The following is a 20678-nucleotide window of genomic DNA, read 5'->3' on the forward strand; positions in this document are numbered from 1 at the left end:
TGGAAAATCGCATAGAGAGAGGAGCCTGGTGGGCTACAGTCCATGGGGTCGCAAAGAGTCAGACAAGACTGAGCACAGATACACGATAATTACATGGCTCTGTGCATTTAATAAAAATCCACTCAACTGTACACATTAAGTGGGTGATTTGCATGGTATGTAGACTGTATCTCAATAAAGCCGTTAATAAGGCTGGTATGCACAGAGAGATACGAGACAGACAGAGAAATTACATATACACACGGAAACAAGGGACACGCAGCACCCAGAGCACAGAAAGGACAATACACACAGAGACACAACACACAAGCAGGCGAACAGCACACATGCCCTCAGCCGACTCACACGCAGGAGGCTACAGGCTGCCTGCTCCACGGAAGCGTGACTCAGCACAGCCAGGATGAAAGCCTGCGGACGCTGAGATTCCACATAATTCAAACCTGATGTGAAGCCCCAAGCCACAGGAGCTCTGCTGGACGCTGGGCTGCCAAGGCCTGGGCCCAAGCCAAGGAGAGTCTGAACGCTGATTCACGCCGAGCTGCAGCCCCGGGGACAGGCCGGAGGAAGGCACCCTCGGAGGATGGAGCTGGGAGCTGCCAGGCTTGGCCGCAGAGAGCAACACACACCCCACACGGGCGGCATCAGAGCCCCAGAACCGCCCGAGGCTCAGAAGAGACACAGGAAACTGAAAGCCTCCACCAGCTGGAGGCAGTTATCTGGGATGAACCCTTGCCGGCTCGGCCCACTCCCAGGGTCACGACCTCTGCAGGCCCCATACCATGGGAGCTGCCAGGTGAAAGGCTAGGGAAGCTGTGGTGGGCCCATGCCATTGGCAGCAAAGATCCTGCTCAAGAAGAAGCAATGTAGTGGCTCAATACAGAGACCCTAGAGCCAGGATCCCTGGGGCCTGCCATGGTTCAAACCATGGAGTCCTGGACAAGTTACTAAACATCCCTGCGCTTCACGACTATAAGGGTACTGATCTTATGAGTTGCTTGGAGAAACACACATGGAGAATCTAGAACAGTCTGAGCCAGCAACACAGCTGTCTAAGTGTTAGAGTTTGCTGCCATGATTAGCACGACTATGATTCAAAGTGGGCCTGGGACTACCAGTGGCTCATGAAGGGAGCAACATTCTGGAACTACGGATGGTTCACCCCTAGTCCTGGCTCCACTGCAACCTGGCTTTGACCTGCTCAGATCCCCTGTCTGTACACAGGAAGAAATCCCTGAGAAAAAATACCAATGGTTAAGCATCCTTAAGGAAAAAGTCCTTACTAAGAAGAGGCTGGTTCACAGGAATCGTAAATGTGAGAAAGAACTTGGGCAGACAAATAGAGTCACAGATGTAGAGAACAAACTTACGGTTATCAAGGTGGGGAGTAGACGGTGGGATGGACTGGGAGATTGGGAACGTACAAAATAGATAAATAATGAGGACCTACTATACAGCACAGGGGACTCGGTGCTCTGTGGTGATCTAAATGGGAAGGAAATCTAAAAAGGAGTGGATATATGTATAGTGTAACAGATTCACTCTGCTGCACAGCAGAAACTAACACAACATTGGAAAGCAGCTATACTCCAACAAAAATTTTTAAAAGGAACACAGGCTGACAAACGGAGAAGGCAATGGCACCCCACTCCAGTACTCTTGCCTGGAAAATCCCATGGACGGAGGAGCCTGGTAGGCTGCAGTCCATGGGGTCGCTAACAGTCGGACACGACTGAGCGACGTCACTTTCACTTCTCACTTTCATGCATTGGAGAAGGAAATGGCAACCCACTCCAGTGTTCTTGCCTGGAGAATCCCAGGGATGGGGGAGCCTGGTGGGCTGCCGTCTATGGGGTCGCACAGAGTCGGACACGACTGAGGTGACTTAGCAGCAGCAGCAGCAGCAGGCTGACAACAGGTTAGTGGAAATGCACCACCCAAGTGTGAAGTTGTAGGCAATTTCCTTCTCTATAAACGTTTAGGTGTCTTCTAACTTTTCTGATTCCCCTATCTAAACAGGAAAGATGATTCTGCACAGAATGCTTGCCTGCTACAATGAGCAACTAAAAATTACACAACAATGATTTTAAAACAAAGTTTAAAAGGAAATAAACCCAGTGTCGCCCCCGTCTGCTATCACCCAACCCCCTTGTAAAGGATGTAGCAGCTACACCGTGAGTGAAACACCTGTGGCTGGGACCCAGCCAGCACCCTTCCCAGCTGGGCTGTTGTTGTTCAGTCGCTAAGTCGGGTCTCACTCTCTGAGACCCCATGGACTGCAGCACACCAGGCTTCCCTGTCCTTCACTATCTTCCAGAGTTTGCTCCAACTCAAGCTGCTGGGTGATGCTTTCTAAGCCTCAGTTTCCACTCTTGAAACTAAAGGGAATGATATAATGAGGGGAAAATGTCCCCTCCTGAGGCCCAGCAGCAGGCAAGGCAGCCTTTCCCTTTCCTTCCTTCTTCAGCCTGGCTCTCCTGATTCCCCACCTTTTCCATCAAACACAAAGCAGACTTTTCCAGAACGCTATTGCAGTGGGTCTGACTCCTTGATGCCCATTGGTATCACCTGTGGAATCTGCAGCATGCCTGATGCCCAGGCCACAGCCCAGACAAATGAATTACATCTGTGGTGGGGTCGGGGGAGCAAGAATCAGTAGTGTCTCAAACCCGCACAGGTGAATCTAATGTGCAGCCAGGGCTCAGAACCCCTGGCCTCAATTCTGGAAGCTTCCAAATGGTGTAATGGTACCAAATGGATGTTTAAGTGATCATGTTTCACAAAGAGAGCAGTAGCAGCAGGCAGTGTTTGACCAGAATTAGTTTGCCATTATACAGGAAATGGGCAAGAAAGACAGAGAGGGGACAAAGGACGATGAGTACACGCCCTGACCGAATGGGATGCGGGGAAGGGAAGTCCAGACAGGCCGGGTGACTGCACACCTGTTACACCATGAGCATCTCCCTGGGCTGAGCATGGCCAAGCATCACCTGGACCAAATGTGATCTATGCCTTAGGTGCTGTCTCAGAACCTCACCACCCTCTCCCCTCAAGGTGCCACTCCACTGTGAGTGAAGAGTGAGTTGCTAAAACTGCCCTGAGCTGAGTGTGTCTGGGAAGCAGGGAGGGAATCTGTGGTGGTGTGGCCAGTGGCCAGTCAATGATGTCACAACCCACCAGTTAGGAGCCCACGGTGCAGATTGAGGATAATTAGTAACAATATCTTTACTATGATGCTGCTGCTGCTGAAAGCAGTGAGTGATTCTGTCCTCTGGCCCCATGGAGGACAGAGTTGCTTAGATCTTCTTGCAACTTCTTCCAGCTTGGCAAATGTGCTTAAAGGGAGGGCGCTCGCTTTTTATGATGCCCCTCCTCCCAGCAGCAGGGGTCCTGGCCCAGCAGCAGGGCAGGGCCTCACCTGCAGGTGCTCAGAGAGTCCCTTTGTGCGGCAAACCCCCACCCTGGAGCCAAGCCAGGGTCCAGGGCAGACCTTGCCAGGCTGGCAGCCGCCACCAGTTTCCATTCCCCATGCCCAGGAGCCACGTGGCTCTGAGGCTTACCCTTCTATCACCACCATGGATGGCCCACCAAGCTTGGGTTAGGAGCTCTGCCTGGCCCCCTGGTTGGCCCAAAGTCCTGGCAGCAGTGGGGGCTTCAAGACGAGGAGACAGGAACCAGCCCTCAAATGCCAGGAGGCAGTGTGGCTGCCAGGCCCTGAGCTGGGGAATGGTTCCCCGCATCAAGGCCTGAACTCTACAGCTCAGATGAAAGCCAGAGGATGGCGGGGTGGCGCCAGGAAAAGGTGCAGCTACAGCTGAGGGCTGGGCCTCAGCAGGTCACAGAGGCCAGGGCTCCCCTCTGATCCACCCTGACATCAGCCTACTCCAGAGGGCCCTACAGAAGGCACGTGAGCACAGGAGAATGGAAAGATGAGTGTATCTAGATGCCTGAACTCCTGACAGGCTCCTGACAACATTTAGGCATCACTGCCTTCCTCTACCAGAGACAGAAGGCAATGGCAACCCACTCTGGTACTCTTGCCTGGAAAATACCACGGACGGAGGAGCCTGGTAGGCTGCAGTGCATGGGGCTGCATAGAGTCGGACACGACTGAGCGACGTCACTTTCACTTTTCACTTTCATGCATTGGAGAAGGAAATGGCAACCCACTCCAGTGTTCTTGCCTGGAGAGTCCCAGGGACGGGGGAGCCTGGTGGGCTGCCGTCTATGGGGTCGCACAGAGTCGGACACGACTGAAACGACTTAGCAGCAGCAGCAGCAGCAGCCTTCCTCTACAGGGGGACAAGTGGACAAAACCACATTAGCTAAAAAGCACCATCAAATGAGGCCCATTGTTATCCTTAACCCTGCCCAGGGCCCGGCACCATTAGCATGTTTTCCAAATGTTTTAGAACTCTGACACTTCCCCAGAGCTTGTTTGTGTTAACCCCTATTACTAGCAGTTCAAATGCCCACGTCCCAGTCACTCATGCCACTCACCAGGTTCCCCACTGACTCTACTAGTTCACTTACATCTCTGCAGTTTACTTCTCCTAAACCTTTGTCTGTCATACCACTCATTCATTCCTCAGATGATTGCTGAGCAGACCCCATTCCAGGTGTGCAGGGGACACAGGCAAAAATCCCTCCTCACCTGGGGCTGACCTTCATCAGAGGTGAGACAGGCGATCCATAAGAACATGGTACACCCATGGGGAAACAAGAAGCAGAGGAGAGAACTGGAGGTTGAAATTTTAAATAAGGGGGTCAGGGAAGATGTCACTAAGAGGGGACCCTGGAGGGGTGAGATGAGGGGTGGGTGCATGCAGCATCTGGGGAAGGAGGAGAGTGCAAGGGCCATGGAGGGATGCCAGGGGTGTCACAGGCAGCCTGGAAGGAGGGAGGCTGCCCAGGGCCTGCTTGGCTTCTCTGGGAGGAGTATCATGGGAGGACTTGGCTCCAACAAGACTGCTCTGGCTGCTGATGGTAAAGAGATGGCCAGGGGCATGGATGGAAGCGGGGAGGCCGTTAGGGAGGGCACTGCCATCGCCCTTGGACCACCCCACCACTTGTTATTCTTGTCAAGCCCTGTTTGTTTCCCTTTGGGGATTATTAGCGACAAAAATCTCCCCTGCTGAAGCCAAATGGGGCCTGTTTTGTACTGGGACCCATGCTTGTCCACGCTGGTCTCGTGCCTGTGCCCTGCGGACAGCTCTGTGGATCCCTTCCGGCCCAGCTTAAATGTACCCATCACTGCCCCCTCCAGTGGTTCCTGGCAGATGCTCTACCCCTCCCAGATAAGTCTGTCTGTCCCTCTTCTAGATGTGAGCTTCTCCATCGGGGGACAAATAATGATCCACAACACAGGACCAACTTCGGAACAAAATCACCTTCAGCAGACATCCTCGAATCCAAGTTTCCAAAATGAACCCTCTTGGGCCCTTAATGAGAGAGACCTCTCTCACAAAATGTGGCTGTGGCTCAGCGGACAGCCTCGGGACTGTGAATTATGAGGTGACGAAACATCAAGGGCTCAATGAGGTTTCTCTGGGCTGGAGGAGCTAATTCAGAGTGTGGGTTCCTGCCAACCTCAAGGGACGGAAATGAACTTCTCCTGCGGGGCGGGGCAGCCTGGGGGTACAAGTGTCTTCTGGACAGATCAAAGGTACAAATATTTGGCTGGCTTAAAAGCGAAAACTGACAAAGGGCTTTAAGTAACCCATTGGGAATAAGGTTTGCATTCAGAATGACCGTGCCCTAGCAAACACTCCTACCTTCAGACGTTTCTCTAAAAGGGCCTGTTCTACTGACCTCTCTGCCACGTTATGGAAAGCAGAAGAAAAGGAGACCGAAAGGGTTTTCATGTTCCATGACAAGCAATGTGTGCAGAACAGCAGCCCACTGCCCTCCAAAATTACGAAAATGGACACAACAGTGCAATGGCCACTTGGCGCCAACAAGCACCAGGAGGTTTCATCTGAGCGTCAAGTCCTGCTAACAGGGAGGCTGGCTTTTTTTTTCCTCTCTCTCTTAAGGGGCTTCCCAGTCTTCAGGACAGCAACTTGAAGAAGTTGAGCCACTCACATTTACAGTGGGAGCCTCCCAAACACCCCCACTCACAAGGCACAAGGACTCCCAGGACCAACCCCCATGGGGCAATTGATGGACCAGTCCCTTAAGCATCTGTGTTCTGAAGTCATTGTCATGGCCACCGAATCCTGGCCTTACAGGGTTTATGACCTTGAGGAGCAATTCCTGTTTACTAACTCAGGAGAGGCTACACGGGATCGTGGCGGGGTGGGTGGGGAGCGCTGGATGGGGACTCAAGGCCCTGAACCCCCTTGGCCCTGATGGTAACCACTGTGTGACCCTGGGGGAGTCTCCCTTCCCTGAGCCTCAGTTTCCTTGTCTGTAAAGTGACGAGGGGAGGCCCCCAAAGTCTCTTCCAGTTACAGCTGCCCACACTCAGGCCAAAGTTAGGGTGAACTCTGGCAATGAAGCTGAGCTGGAGGTGTTCATAACATGAGGGTTATTTGTGCTGATAGGGAGCTCCTTGGAGCTGCCCGAGATGAGGCAGTCCACAAATATTACCATTGTTCTTCCTCTTGCTGTTGTTCTTGTTGTTTCTAAGGCTTTAAAGGCAGGGGAAGGCCTGCATGCTGAAGATAGAAGGCCAGGCCTGGCAGATGGCTTGGGAACTTTCCACTGCAGGGTCCAGGGAATGCGGAAATTCCCCGAGTCCTCACCAAAAGCCCACCCCTGGGCCTGGACCACACTGAGGCTGGAAGGCAGATGGGACGCAAGCGCAGCCCCCACCACACTCACCAGCCCACAGAGCAGCCCAGAAGCCACCCTCCCTCCAGCCAACCTGAAGATGCCAGGGAAGAAAAATAAAACCAGCCCCCAGACCAGCCCCCCCTGGAATGGGAGGCCAGCGCTGCTCGGAAGGAGTGGCAGTGAGCTGATGTCTGGCTTCTACTCCATATCCTACGCACATTATTAACCCAGGGCAGACAGCAAGGCACAGCCATGGGGTGACTAGAACGGCGAGGCTACAAGATCAGATGCCTTGAGGAGTGGAAAACCACCCAGGACCCAGGCCCTGGGCCACTCAGACGGAGGCCGCACTGGCCTTCTGGGAAGCAAGAGCACTAGAATGAGCACCCAGGGGTCTGGAAGCAAACCCACTGTGGAACCTGCCACAGTTTCCGTATTTATCCCAAGAGATTCACAATAATAGTAGCAAATGCTGCCACTTACTGTTCTGGGTGCTGAGGCACCACTTTTAAATGCCTGATTTCTAATCAGCAAAACTACAAGGCAGGGATGCCACTTTACAGATACAGAAACTGAGGCTCAGAGAGATCAACCCACCTGCCTGGGGTCTGTCTGGGAGAACGACTGCAAAGGTGGCTACACGATTCCTCCTATCCCCGAGCCCAGGCACGCTGCTCCTCCGTCTCTGGCGGGGGTGAGAAGATGCCAACATGAGCTTCATGCTGCTTCTGAAAGCAAGACGCCCGTGTTCCCTCTCTCATCCGTCGGCTCACACAGCATCCACTGGAGGTCTACCCTGCGGCAGGTGCTGGGGTCGTACAGACACACAGGTCACTAGGCTCAGACCCTGGCCTTCAGGAGACTAATGGGAATGTTCCAGGGGAAGAACGCAAACTGGGGCAAGGAGCAAGCTGCAGCCTGAGAAAAAATGAACAGTCCTGGGTGAGGCTGGGAGCAACGGGCTCTGCCCTCCCAGCTGAAGGCCCAGAGACCCCTCTGGGGGTGTCACACAGAAAACTGGGGTGCTCTTGACTTCCTCTCCTCTTCTGTCCCACACCCAATCCCTGAGACTGGCAGACTCAACCAATAAATCTACATCATCCAATAGCAAGGGCTGAAACCTATCAGGTACTAGGCTAAAAGAGCCCTTTGCACACATGACAACTCTTATAGAGTGACTAATGTCATCCTCACTTTACAGATGAGGAAACGGAGGCATAGAGAGGCTCAGCAATCGCCCACGGCCACACAGCAGGAAAAAGGTAAGGCTGGGATTGCAACCAAGGCAGTCTGGTTGCAGGGGTCGTGGTCTCATCCCCTGCATGTACAGCTCACTGGCCAAAAAAAAACAAAACATGCCATATTGCTATATTGGGCCCACATCCTGTCTTAAAATATAGAGTACTTTGCTTAAAGATCTCTATTTCTGATTTCCCCTTAAAATACTTAAATGTGATACCAGACTGCCACTCCCTTCAAACAGGAGTTTGCCGCAGCCCCACCTCTCCCCTAGCGCTTGGCCCTCTTCTCTTTCTTGTGTTACGCCCTGCTCCTGAAGTCATGACCTCCCTTGTATCATGAGCCCAGTCCCGTGCTCAGCACTCAGAGAAATCAGACAGTTCTTGAGTTCTGGGAAGCGGGTGGCCAAGATGGCAGATGCCTCAGCAGAGGGAAGGGGAGAGCCCTGTGGGAGGTGTGAACAGAATGAGCAGAGGCAGGGTCTGCAAAAGGACGTGACAACCCACCAGCCCAGCTGGGGGTCTGCAGAGCAGGCACCACCACCAAGGCTGGAGGGGCACGTGGCACAAGACGACAACCTCTGCATCAGTGCAGGGCAAGATATCCCCTGCCCCTCCCATGGCTGTTGGCACAGACGTGTAGAGACAGGCAGCCCGCAGGTCAAGACGTATGGGGACAGGCATGCTGGATGGTTGGATGAGGGCATCTCTGAAACTCCAAGCCTCATACTCCACATCCCAGGACAGGCACAGACAGCAAGGCAGGGCCAGGGGCTTCCCAAGGAACTGTCAGGAAAGCTCACTTACTCCCTAACCAGCAAGGAGCAAACCCAGGGCAAGGATGGATATTGGCACAAAGACACCAGTGAGTTGCAGGCAAACCTGCTACAATGGCATTGTGCTGGGATGCAGCTGGGAAGATTAGCATCGTCCCCAGATACGAATGTGACTTCTGCTTACCATCCTCCCATGGCTCCCTACGGCCACGGGGCAAGGCTAAGCTCCACAGTGAGGCACAGCTTCTCTAAACTACATTTTCATCACTCCCTTCTTCCATGGAGAGCTGTGAAGACTCACCATTTCCTGAATCCTATGAAGACACAGGATTTCCCTCCCTATGAATGCCTACAGTTCCTACCTCTTAGCTTTAAAAGCTCTTATTGATGCTTTTATGCCTTTATACTCGGCCCAAAAGTACCCTCCACTGTGAAACCTTCCCTGAGTTGAGTTAGTCACTCAGTTGTGCCCGACTTTGCGACCCTATGAACTGCAGCTCACAAGACTCCTCTGTCCATGGGATTTCCCTGACAAGAATACTACAGTGGTTTGCCATTTCCTGCTCCAGGGGATCTTCCTGACCCAGGGGTCAAACCCAGGTCTCAGCTCAGTTGGTAAAGAAGACTTCCCTGAGCACCATTCTTTAGTACTCACCTGCAGGACACCTACCAAGTACCTTATGCAGAACTTGTTTTATGCTGTCTACTGTGCATTATTTGTCTTCTCTTTAAATTGTGGGTTCTGGAGTATAGAGAGAAAGGGGTGTGTTTCAACCCTGCATCACCAGAGCCCAGTCAAGGACCTGGCTGGGGCAAGGGGCCCACAAATTGTTAACAGAATGCTCCACTTGGCACCTCCCAGTATCCACCTGCCCTGGAAAGTATCTCTCCAGGGGCTTTTACAGACCAGTCATTACACACTCCCATGCACTGAACAAGCACCATGTGACTCATTCTGCAGAGAAAGTTGCTGTAGCAGAGGGGAGGCAGGGCTTGGCCAACTTGGGAACCAGAGGTAGCCTAGGGCTTACATCAGAGAGCATTGATAATCCACATACCACTGCAGTACAAGGGACTTTAACAATATTTACAGTTATTTCTCGGAGAAGGCAATGGCACCCCACTCCAGTACTCTTGCCTGGAAAATCCCATGGACAGAGGAGCCTGGTAGGCTGCAGTCCATGGGGTCGCTAAGAGTCGGACACGACTGAGCTACTTCACTTTCACTTTTCACTTTCATGCATTGGAGAAGGAAATGGCAACCCACTCCAGTGTTCTTGCCTGGAGAATCCCAGGGACGGGGGAGCCTGGTGGGCTGCCGTCTATGGGGTCGCACAGAGTCGGACACGACTGAAGCGACTTAGCAGCAGCAGCAGTTATTTCTCACCATTAATGACAACTGTAATTACTGTTGTAATTACTATAAAAACAATAAATGTTACTATTAACAATCCCCATATTTTAAGGCTGCACCATATATCAGACACTTCACTTTTTTACTTATCTTATTCAATCCTCTGAACAACCCTATAGATGACTGTTCTCCTTGCCTCCTTAAAGATGAGGAATATCAAGCACAGAGAGATTTAGAAATCTATTTAAGGTCACACAGCTAATCTGCACTAGAGTAGAGCGACCCCACAATTTCTGCCACCCTAATGACTAAAAATCATTTTTCCTCCTAATGACTAAAAACGCCTGTTACCGGGCTTTCCATAGGCCAAGTAGTATTGATAACAGCTTTATTGAACCATAATTCATGTACCATACAATTCACCCATTTAAAGTACAGATGTGATAGTTTTTAGTATCTGCATAAAGTTGTGCAACCACCACCACAAGTTTAGGACATCTCATCACCTCACTGAGAAACCCTGGACCATTTAAACCGTCTATCCCCAATACACACTCCCTCCACCAGGCACTGTGATTCCATTTTAAAGACAAAAGGACCGAGGCTCAGAATGCTGCTGGGTCTTCCACATTAGGCAGGGGCAGGAAGCAGAGCCGACATCAGCCTCCCCTGCCCTCTCCCCACACTGCCTGCCAGGGGTCTGTCTCCTCTGTAACCCGTTAAAAATGCACGTTCTACAGAGGGTGGAAAACAGAACCAGATGGTGACAAATCTTCCACGTGCGGCTGCTTCCGCGCCAGGCCCGTGACTCACAGGGGCACTGAGGGCAAAGGGAGGATGTGAGGCAGTCTGGCCCCCATCACCCCAGTGCAGAGGTGGCGAGGCTCAACCCCAGGAGGCAGAGACAGCAGTGGGGTAAATGGCCTGCAGGAGGCTGGCAGCCTGGGTTCCAGATGGTTCACAGGGGCCCCACTCTGCTGACCCCATTCCTGCAACCCACAATCCCTCCAGGACTCAGAAAGAGGCCCCCACCCCAGGCTTTCATGTGCTTCCCAGGACTTCAGAGCCACAGTTGCTAGCAGAGGGTCTATTCTGCATCTGCCCCCAGCCAGGGGTCCTGAGATGACCCAGGACCTCCCTGCCTAGAGACCCTGAGGTTTAGGGTCACAGGAACATTGAGGGGACTGCCGCTTTTGATTGCTTCTCTTGCTCCCCAAGAGCAGCCCTGCAGAGTGGTCCAGCAGGTTGCTGTCACTGCCTGGGCCCACTCCCAATCTGGGACCCTAGTGTCTGACAGCTGCCCCCAACCCCAGAGGAAGCCCTCTACAGGTTCGACTGGGCCTCGCCACATCCCTTATTCTCCTCCCCTACACATCCTTAAGAACGCCCTGTATCAGCAGTTATCTCTTGCTGACCAAGGGCTTGACACTTTCTTTTGTGTTTATAATGTCTGAACAGTCTTGAGCCAATGCCACCTCCTCTAGGAGTCTTCCTTGATGACCTAATCAAAACAAATGGGTCTTCCCCCTGCTGCCTCACAAGACTGCAGTCTGTCTGCTTTTATGTCTGAGTCCCATTACCCTCCAGACTCATCCAGGGCAGGGATCCTAGCTTCCTCATTCTTGAGTTCCTCCTCTGACCCCCTCCCGACTCTGACACACTGGGTCTTCCAGCAGAGCCAGTAGGAAGTAAGCCAAAGTGCCTGCTCCTCAGTTTCAGGTATGAATTTAACCGCAGTGCACAAAAGCCACCTATGTCTGTCCCGGTGCCCATGGTGAGTGACTCTGGGATGACAGGAGAAGTGGAAGAGGTCATGTCACTGCCTCCCACTGCAGATTCCAGCTGGAAATGAGGATCAAGTCACCCATTTAGACACAGCGCTTTTACCAGAACAGCTCAAGTCCAAACGGCTGCAAGTCTGTCCACACAAAGGAGGGTTTGCTCAGACCACTTACAACTAGAAGGTCTGCCCAGCCATAAGGGCCAAGCTCAGGACTGATGTCCTTCATTTCTGCACCTGCTGCCCTGCCCAGACCTGGTAAGAACAGATCCCAGGCCCCGCCAGGAAGGGGCTTCTCCAGCAACGCCTGCCCTGTGTCACAAAGTACCAATGCCAGAGGTGGAAGGGCTCTGAGCGTATCCAGTCCAGGCTCCAGGATACACCCAGGAGGCAAGGGAGGCCCAGAGCACGGTAGCTTGCCTGGGATCACACAGTCACGTCTCCCAACACGTGGCCCAGACTCTTCTCAGATGACAGGTGGCCACATCGCTGCCCTGGGCCCCCTCTCCCTTCCTGTGCTTCCTTCAAGGTCAGAGCAGGGCCCACCTGCCCAGTGTGTCTTCTAGGATCCCCTTCCTGGCCCCACCAGCATGCTGGCAAGCTCTTTCCTCTGCCCAGAACGCCCTCCTCACCCACTGGCCCTAACAAACTTCTATTCATCCTTCAAGGCCCAGTTCAAATATCATCTTTGCTAAAACAACAATAATAATCGCATCTCCTTCCCATGACTCAGTTTCCCCACCTACGTAATGGATGAGCTTAACGGCGCACATGACGTATGTGTGCTGCACCTGGGCTGCGGCTGTGGCTGGTGACCGTCACTGTTCTTATTTGTGTCTCTTGCACTTTCTTCAGTCTCCCTGTGGAGCCTGCCTGTGGCCAGCTCTCATTACGTATTTTTCCAGAATGAATGACTGTATTTAGTATTTAAGATATGGGGTTAAAATCCAGAGGGCACGTAAAGATGCAGAGTTAAATCTGATCATCAGAAGGGCTGCACTGTGGACTCTGAACCCCAAGGTGACTCAGCTGGGTGAGCGTGAAGAACATCTGATCTCACGGGACACAGGGCAGTTTTCTGGAAGGGACTGGAAGTGAGGAAATCCCTGCCTGGGCAGCGGGCCTCTGTGCTGGACCGTGATCCCTGCCAGGGAACTGGTCGGGGAGATTCCCAAGAGCTGGACTTAGGGACTGGTCTCTGGGGACAGCTGAGGGCACAGGCAGGGGCCCAGCCCATGATGTCCACTTCTTCCTCCCACCAAAGGCAAGGGGACCAGGCAAGCCACTCCTGGAGCCTCAGTTCTACTGCGGAACAGGCTTCCAGAAGCCTATCTGTGGATAGCCTCCAACACCGGATCCAACTTCTGCAAATGTCACACAGAATAGATTTCCATCTGCCCGCAAGCAGCGAGGGCAGCCCCTCCTTGGACAAATGAGAGGAATAAGCCCAGAGAGGGGGAGTGGCCTGCCCAGGTCACACACAGCCAATGAGAACATTTACTCAGAGGCCACCACAAGTCATCAATGTCAGCTAAGCATCCAGTGCCCACTTGTCAACGCCTGCTGAGCTGCTTCAATGACAGGGTTTCCAGAGTGCAAAGAGGGTGGGTAGCTATCTATTACTGGCAACGATCACCACTCACGCCTTTGTTCAGATCCCCATAGACATTAATGGAGGTGGTCAAGGAGACCATCTCTGTCACCAAACAGCTTACAGCCCATGTGACTGATGACTTCAGGTAACCTTGTCCTTCAGCCCAAGCCACCGACATGCCCTGGTGCGTTCTGTCTATAAAGACACTGCGTCTCTGGGTGACTTCCCATGTCACTCTGGATTTTCAACCAAAACCGGTGGCCACAGCACAGTGCTAGCCAAGGCTGACTGAGGGCTCCTGCTGAGGAGAGTCCCTGGACTGCTGAGCCAGGGCGGGCTGGCAGCCAAGGCTCACCCTGGCGGCAGGACAAGGTTTCAGCCTCCTCACAGCTGGCCTTCCATCTGGGTTCCTCCAAGTCTGCTCCACAGAACCCTCATGTTCCAGGTGATTCTGGTATACACTCCACTCTAAGAAACAACCACTGCCTAGACCCTGCCTTTCAGTGGGGCTCTGGTGTTTCCAATGGGCAAAAATTGATTCTTTGGGAAGCAAAAAAATTCACTCATTTTATACATAAAACATAGATATACAGAGTTGAAAGACATATTCAATATAGTTATGGTATTAGGGTTTCATCGGGGAGCAATTAGAGGAAACGTATCCAAAAAGCTCCTCCGGGGGATGATAATGAAAAAAAAGATTGAGAAACACTGATCTAGACAAAGGAGCCATGACATTGAGCAGGAAGACACTTCTTAAGAATGGGAAAATGGTAAGAAATGCTCCTAGCCCTGCCAGTGAGGAAAGAAGCCCCCTTACAATTGAACCATCTGATTCATCCCTTTCTTAAAGCCGAAAGGCAGAGGCACGGGCAGGTCCTTTCGTGGACATATCAGCCTGTGCTTGGTAAAGCAGAGACCATGAAAACAGCACCCATCCAGGCCCTGAGGCTGCCATGGAGGCTCATGAGGGCCTGACACAGCAGACGGAGCAGCAAGGGGAATGGGATCCGGCAGCAGTTGAGTGTGAGGAGGACAGAAGCCACCTGTGGCTTTCTGGTTTGCAACATGGAACCAAATAGCAGGAGGTTCCCTGTGCCTGGGAGGACAGAGTCCTAAGAAAGGGAACTCAGAGCAGAGAGCCACAGAAGAGCAGGCTGGTTTCAGGGCCAGAGACAGTGGGGCATGAGAAAGGACACAGTAGTAAAGAGAGTAACAGCAGCTGATACCGGCAGCCTTGACCATGTGCCAAGCAGGTGCCATCCACTGGCCATGCTGCCTGGTGAGGTCGGTCATATTGTCATCACCAGCACATCAGGTCCGGGAGGGCAGGGGCCATGTCTGTCTTAGGCGGTGCCATATCCGCCAGGCTGGACAGGAGCACGTACAGTAAATACGTGCAGATTAAACACTGCTCCACACGTGAGGGAAAGGACCACCAGAGGGCAAGTGACATATCCAAAGCGTTGTGGCTCAGGAGCGGCGCAGCCAGGACCCAGCTCCAGCAAAGCCCACCTGCCTCACACCTGCATGCATGCATACTCAGATCCCTGACAGTGAGCTGTGGTCCCGGTGCGTCAGTAGATGGTGGGGGATCAAGAGGATAAGGTACCATCCTATCTTGGCCACTTTAAAGCCGACAGAGTGTGAACCTTGTGGCCAGTGGGGCATGTGGGGTTCTCTCTGGAAAGCAGCACAGCCCCCGACTTGGCCCTGACTTCAGGCCGTGCCCACAGGAATCCCAAACACATGGGAGCCAAGGAGAAAACCACATTGGTCTGGCTCACGGGCAGAGCGGGGGACAGTGGGAAGTGAGGGAGAGGATGGGGGAGTGGATCTTGATGAGAGGCTTGTCCCTTACCAATCCATCGCAGTTGCTGATGGCGACAGCTGCCCCTGGCATGCCCGTGACACCCCCGGTGTAGACACACTCTCTCTGCAAGGGCTGCCGGAACAGCTCCTGAAAATCCTCCTGCCACTCCACCGAGGCTCCGGGCACAACCAGTCGGCGGTTGGGCCGCAGGTGTAAGTGCAGTTCCTCCCCAAACACAGTGACGTTGAAGTACAGGGAGGAGCGCCCCATCCTGCCAGGCTGCAGGGTCACGCCTTCAGGGCGCAGTGGGCTTCGAGCCACCCGCAGGCGACCGGAGTGTGACAGTGGTGAGGGCGGCCCATCCCCCTTCACATTCCCTGTGGAGGCTGCCGCTGGTCCGGACACCACATGCGAGAGGAAGCGTCCCTGAGAATCTGTGCTGCAGGGCACTGTCACACCATAGTCACTGAGTTTTCTTGAGAAGCGCAGCTCTGTTGGAAATAAAGAAAGAGTTACCGGGTGGCTCAGCAGGTAAAGAATCAACCTGCAATGCAGAAGACACGGGAGATGCAGGTTCAGTTCCTTGGTCAGGAAGATCCCCTGGAGAAGGGAATGGCTACCCACTCCAGTATTCTTGCCTGAAAAATCCCATGGACAGAGGAGCCTGGCAGGCACAGTCCATAGGGTTGCAAAGCTGGAAACCCCACGGGACAGGAAAGGATCTGCAACCTTGACTGCACTTTGGAGGGACCCCCTTAGTCCAAATTCATCCATTTCTCACCCAGTGCTCCCTCAGCTCTTGGATCTCTGCACTCAGATGATCGGTGTTCAAGTTCATAAACTGCTAGACACAAATTGCTCGCAATAATCCCAGATCTTTGTTACACTTAGCAGAGGAAAATAAATGATGCCAAACAGAATCCTGTCACTGTAGCAACAAACCTTCCAACTTTGGGCACTACAAAGGAAATTCCCCGAAAGCCCCTGGGCAAAGAGAGGGGTGGCCGGGTGTGCCCAAACTCCCCAGGGAACTGAAGTCACCAGCCCAGCCTGGGGTAGGGCCCTCCTCGCTGAGCTCCTGGAACACAGCTGGCAAAACAAACACACCTAGAAACTCAGGGCATCCTGGGCACGCGTCAGGGAGAAAAGAGGAGCTGGAGAGGGAAGGGAAGGAATACAGGTTCTACGTTTTTCCAAGTTTAGAAAGGAAACTTTTTTAAGCAGCACAGTGGCTGCCGAAATTTCGACATGGCCCAGCCCCAAGCTGGGTAAATATAGATCTTCAAAAATAAAAGGAGACGCACGGGTGACCTGCCCACTCGGACTGAATTAAGTGTGAGGTCATGGCCCCATGCTCCAGGCTACATGCCAGCGGCCCGTCCTTACACAGCTCTCGCTAAGCCCAGCCAGGCCGGGCAGGAATGACAGCTCCCTGGCTTCCAGGCCGAGTGATTCATGGATAGGAGCTTGGGAGGAATTTTCATTTCCACACGGCTCTATCTCTTGCCTCCCAGCCCCCTTCACGGCACTGATAAAAACCTAGAAAATGATATGTCCTGAAAATCCCTCCTGCCCAAGGCAGTTAAGAGGAGGGGGGGACAACAAACTCTCTCCTCTGGTTCTATCCAGCCCAGCAGAAGACCCTCAAGACTTCAGCCAAAGGGATCCTGTTTCCTACATGAACAGAGCTCAGACAAGCAGGCACTCTGCCGTGGAAAGACCAGAGCCCCCTCCCCATGCTCAGAGACACCAGAAGGGCACCCCATACTGCACGGGTAACGGTGGAGTGTGTCTGGTGTCTATGAGAGGGTGTCTGCAAGGCACAGGGTGACAGTACTGGGGGAGAGAGATATATGTGTGTTTGTGCAGGAGTGTGAGTGCCTGGTGTTCACTTGACACACACCTACACACACTTATCTGTACACATATGCATACAAGCTGGAGACAGAGAAGGCAGTGAAAGAGAGAGAGGAGAGTGAGAAACACTGAGACAAAGAGACAGATACACAGCCCCTCAGAAAAGGTTTCTATCCCCCAGTCCTCTCCTGGGGACTCTTCGGAGTCTCGCACTAGAAAAGGAGAGAGATCCCCGACAGCTTCGGCGGCACTGAGGAGAAGAAAAGAGAGCACAGCCAGAGTGTGCACACAGCCTCCCCCCACTTCAACGCTGCGGGGCGGGGCACCTCGGGCCATACCGACCCTCGTGCATACCGAACCAGTGCGCCCCCGCGCACCCAACCCGCACGCACCTTCAGTCCCGCTGCCCGCGGCGGCGCAGAGCGCACAGTGCAAGAGCAACAGGCAGGACAGCCGTGCGCAGACAGGAGCCATGTGGCTGTGGGCCGGACGGGCGCCGAGCCCCAAGCTCTGGGCTGCAAGCGAGGCTGGGGCGCGATCCGGGCTCCGGCCGGCCTCCGCCTCCTCCGCCGCCGCCGACTCCCGCCTCGCAGCCTCCTGCCGCCCGATCCCGGGCCCCTGCGCGGCGCCGCCGCCTGGACCGCTGGCTCCGGGCGCTCGAGGCTGCCGGCGGGAGAGCGGAGCGACCGACGCGCCAGCGTCCCCAGTGCCAACTGCCGGCGGGTCGGTCCGCCAGCGCCTCGACGCTCCGGGACGCTCCGGGAGCCAGGCGAGGGGAGTACGGGGCGGGCCGGGGGTGGGCACACTGGCGGGGCGGGGCCGGGCGCGGGTCGGAGCAGGGGGCGCAGAGCGCCCGTGGGCGGGGCACAGGGCGCGGATCGGAAGTGCCACGCGGAGCCAGAGCTGGGGCTCCGGGCGCCCTGGGAGACTGTCCCCTCAGCCTCTTTGGCTCCCCCGGAGTGACGGCCCTTACTTTCCTAGGCTCCTCCGCTCCGCTTTACTTGCCGGTCCCCCTTACTTTCCTTGTTTCCAGAGCCACTGGGCCGATGGGATGCCCACTGCCTTTGGATGGGAGATAGTGAACACCCCACCCCCGCCCCGAGAGGGTCTCCTTTCTCTCCTAATGGTCTTGATGCCCCCAGTATTCTTCCACCCTTTGAATCTATCCATTTTGGAGTCTAGTCACCTGCCCCCAAGTACAGTGACTGATCTGTGTCCTAGTCCAGAGCAGGGCTGAGCAAGGTGGGCAGAGAGCCCTGCCTTTACAGTCAAACAGCCCTGATTGAAATCCTAGCTCTGCACCTCAGCTTCCTCATCTGTGAAATGGGTGTTAATTATAGCACATAGGTTTCAGTAAATGATAACCATCCTCTGCTTCCAAACTTACCACCCATGTACCCGCCAAACAGCCTTCCGTGGGAAAAAAATGAGTCTAAGAGATGAGAATGGGTGCTGGTTTTGCAATGTTGCTGAGACCAGTTCAGTAGTCAGGCAAAAAGCCCAACTCCTGCTTTCTTTCCTGCTCTACTCTATAAATGTGCTCCTAACAATTTGTAAATGCACTGTAAACCCGGAGATGGGAATTGGAGAAAGCAGTTTTGGTTTTTGTTTTGTTTTGTTTTTAAGAATTGCCAAATAAAAAAATCTTTCTGTAAAGTATATAAAGACCCCTAATCTTTCTGCTTCTGAGCTCAGACATTTTGTTATAGGGCTTTCTTAAAGGGAGGCCAATGTGTGGATGGAAATTCTCTGACCTGACTTCTCTTGGGAATTTCTAGGTCACCTGAAAGAGGACTTGGGTCCCTGCTGTTTTCTCCCCATATGCGGTTTCCTAATCTATACCCTCCCTGGGCTCTGAATATGTTCCTGCTTTGTGGGCAAAGAACTAGAAAACCCATCCTTACAGCTCCAGGACCTGACTCAGGGCCTCCTGAGAGGCAGCAGTCATGGAATGAATGAAATGACATCAGGATTTTGGAGGGCAGTACATTTATGAAGCGGGTTCAGAGAGCTGAAATGACATGTCTCAGGTCACGCAGCTCATTTGCAGCTGAGCTGGCATTAGAACCCAGAATCTAGTGCTGAGTGGGAGAAAGAGACAAGGGTAGGGGTCAGAAGACTGTTCTGGGCTAGACTCTGCCCAACACAAAGTGACCAAGGGTGAGTCATTTTTCTCTGTATTGCACGACCTCATCTGTCAAAGGTGAGGCCAAAGAGTGAAGGCACTGGGAGCCACAGATGTAAACTCTGAAGTCCCGTGGAAGCGCAAAGTGTGCTCTATTCCACTCAACATCCGAGCATCCAGTTATTGGAAATGGCATTACCAAACCGATCCATATTAAGTCTGGGAAGAATAGAGTTCTCTTTCTCTTCTTTCTGGTTCTTTAAGATCTGTGAAGTCAAGGGCCAGAGTGTGGTTTTGTGTGTGAGGGCTGATGAAGCAAGAGTGTGAGGGGGACCCGTATGTTAATGGGAACTTGCCTGGAAAATCCCATGGATGGAGGAGCCTGGTAGGCTGCAGTCCGTGGGGTCGCTAAGAGTCAGACATGACTGAGTGACTTCACTTTCACTTTTCACTTTCATGCATTGGAGAAGGAAATGGCAACCCACTCCAGTGTTCTTGCCTGGAGAATCCCAGGGACGGGGGAGCCTGGTGGGCTGCTGTCTATGGGGTCACAGAGAGTCGGACACGACTGAAGCGACTTAGCAGCAGCAGCAGCAGCAGGAGAGGCAGTGAATTGTCTCCATTCTGGCCTTCCATGAACTCAGCAGGGGAGCTCAGGATAAAATGGCCTGCCTCCCTTCTCGGGGGCTCAGTTTTCCCAGCTGCAGAGTGGCGGGCCCTGTGGTGACAGAAGGGAAAATTCATAGTATGGATAGATTGATAATTTTCTCCCTCTTTGGGGCCATCCCAGAGAAGCTTGCCTAGAAACCTCAGGGGCCCAGGTCTCCTCCCTAGACTCCACCCCCTACTTCCTGCCTTAGACTTGGTTAAGTCAAGAGGGACCCCAGCAGCCTGACTCATGAACTGTGGGCTGGGGCCTTCCCTGGAGCCAGTCTTGGCAAGCAGAGAGCAAAACCTCACCCTGGCTCTCTACCCCAACCCCCTTCCCTGGGGCTACAGTGGTTGCTTGTGTTGGCAAACAATGTTATGTCCAAGCTCTTTTCTAGTCAGGAAGCCTTTGTTGGGAAGAGGGGACATGGGAGCAGAGTGCAGAGTCTGGGCCAGAAGGTGGGGGAAATGGCTGGGTGACCGGCCCTGTTTCTGGAGAAGATCAGAGCCAGAGCAAAGCAATCTACAGGCATCTGCTGGCACCCCCCAAGGAAGGCAAGTTCTGGGTCCCCAGCCTCTCACCTGAGATCCTACATGGGTGGGAAAATGACTTGGATGTTTCTCGTGCTCAGGGCCCTCCGACACTTGCTCAACACTCTTCCCATCCAGGGCCCTTGTAGGGAAAGAGGAGATGCAAACAGCTTGCACTGCACAGTCAG

General features: G+C 53.4%; 1 protein-coding gene across 2 annotated transcripts in view; it reads right to left on the reverse strand.

Annotated features, from left to right (window-relative positions):
• ADAMTS14 (ADAM metallopeptidase with thrombospondin type 1 motif 14) overlaps positions 1-17964 on the reverse strand; it is a 95504-nt gene extending 77540 nt beyond the window's left edge. For both annotated transcript variants that reach the window (XM_070364598.1, XM_070364597.1), the window contains exons 1-2: positions 17579-17964; positions 15378-15820 (exon numbers count right to left, since the gene is read on the reverse strand). In XM_070364598.1, the coding sequence (XP_070220699.1) occupies positions 15378-15820; positions 17579-17660 (525 nt within the window). In that variant the 5' untranslated portion in view covers positions 17661-17964. The remainder of the gene's footprint in view (positions 1-15377; positions 15821-17578) is intronic.
• Positions 17965-20678: the final 2714 nt, after the last annotated feature.

The sequence above is a fragment of the Bos mutus genome, chromosome 28, assembly GCF_027580195.1.
Source record: "Bos mutus isolate GX-2022 chromosome 28, NWIPB_WYAK_1.1, whole genome shotgun sequence".
Taxonomy (NCBI): domain Eukaryota; kingdom Metazoa; phylum Chordata; class Mammalia; order Artiodactyla; family Bovidae; genus Bos; species Bos mutus.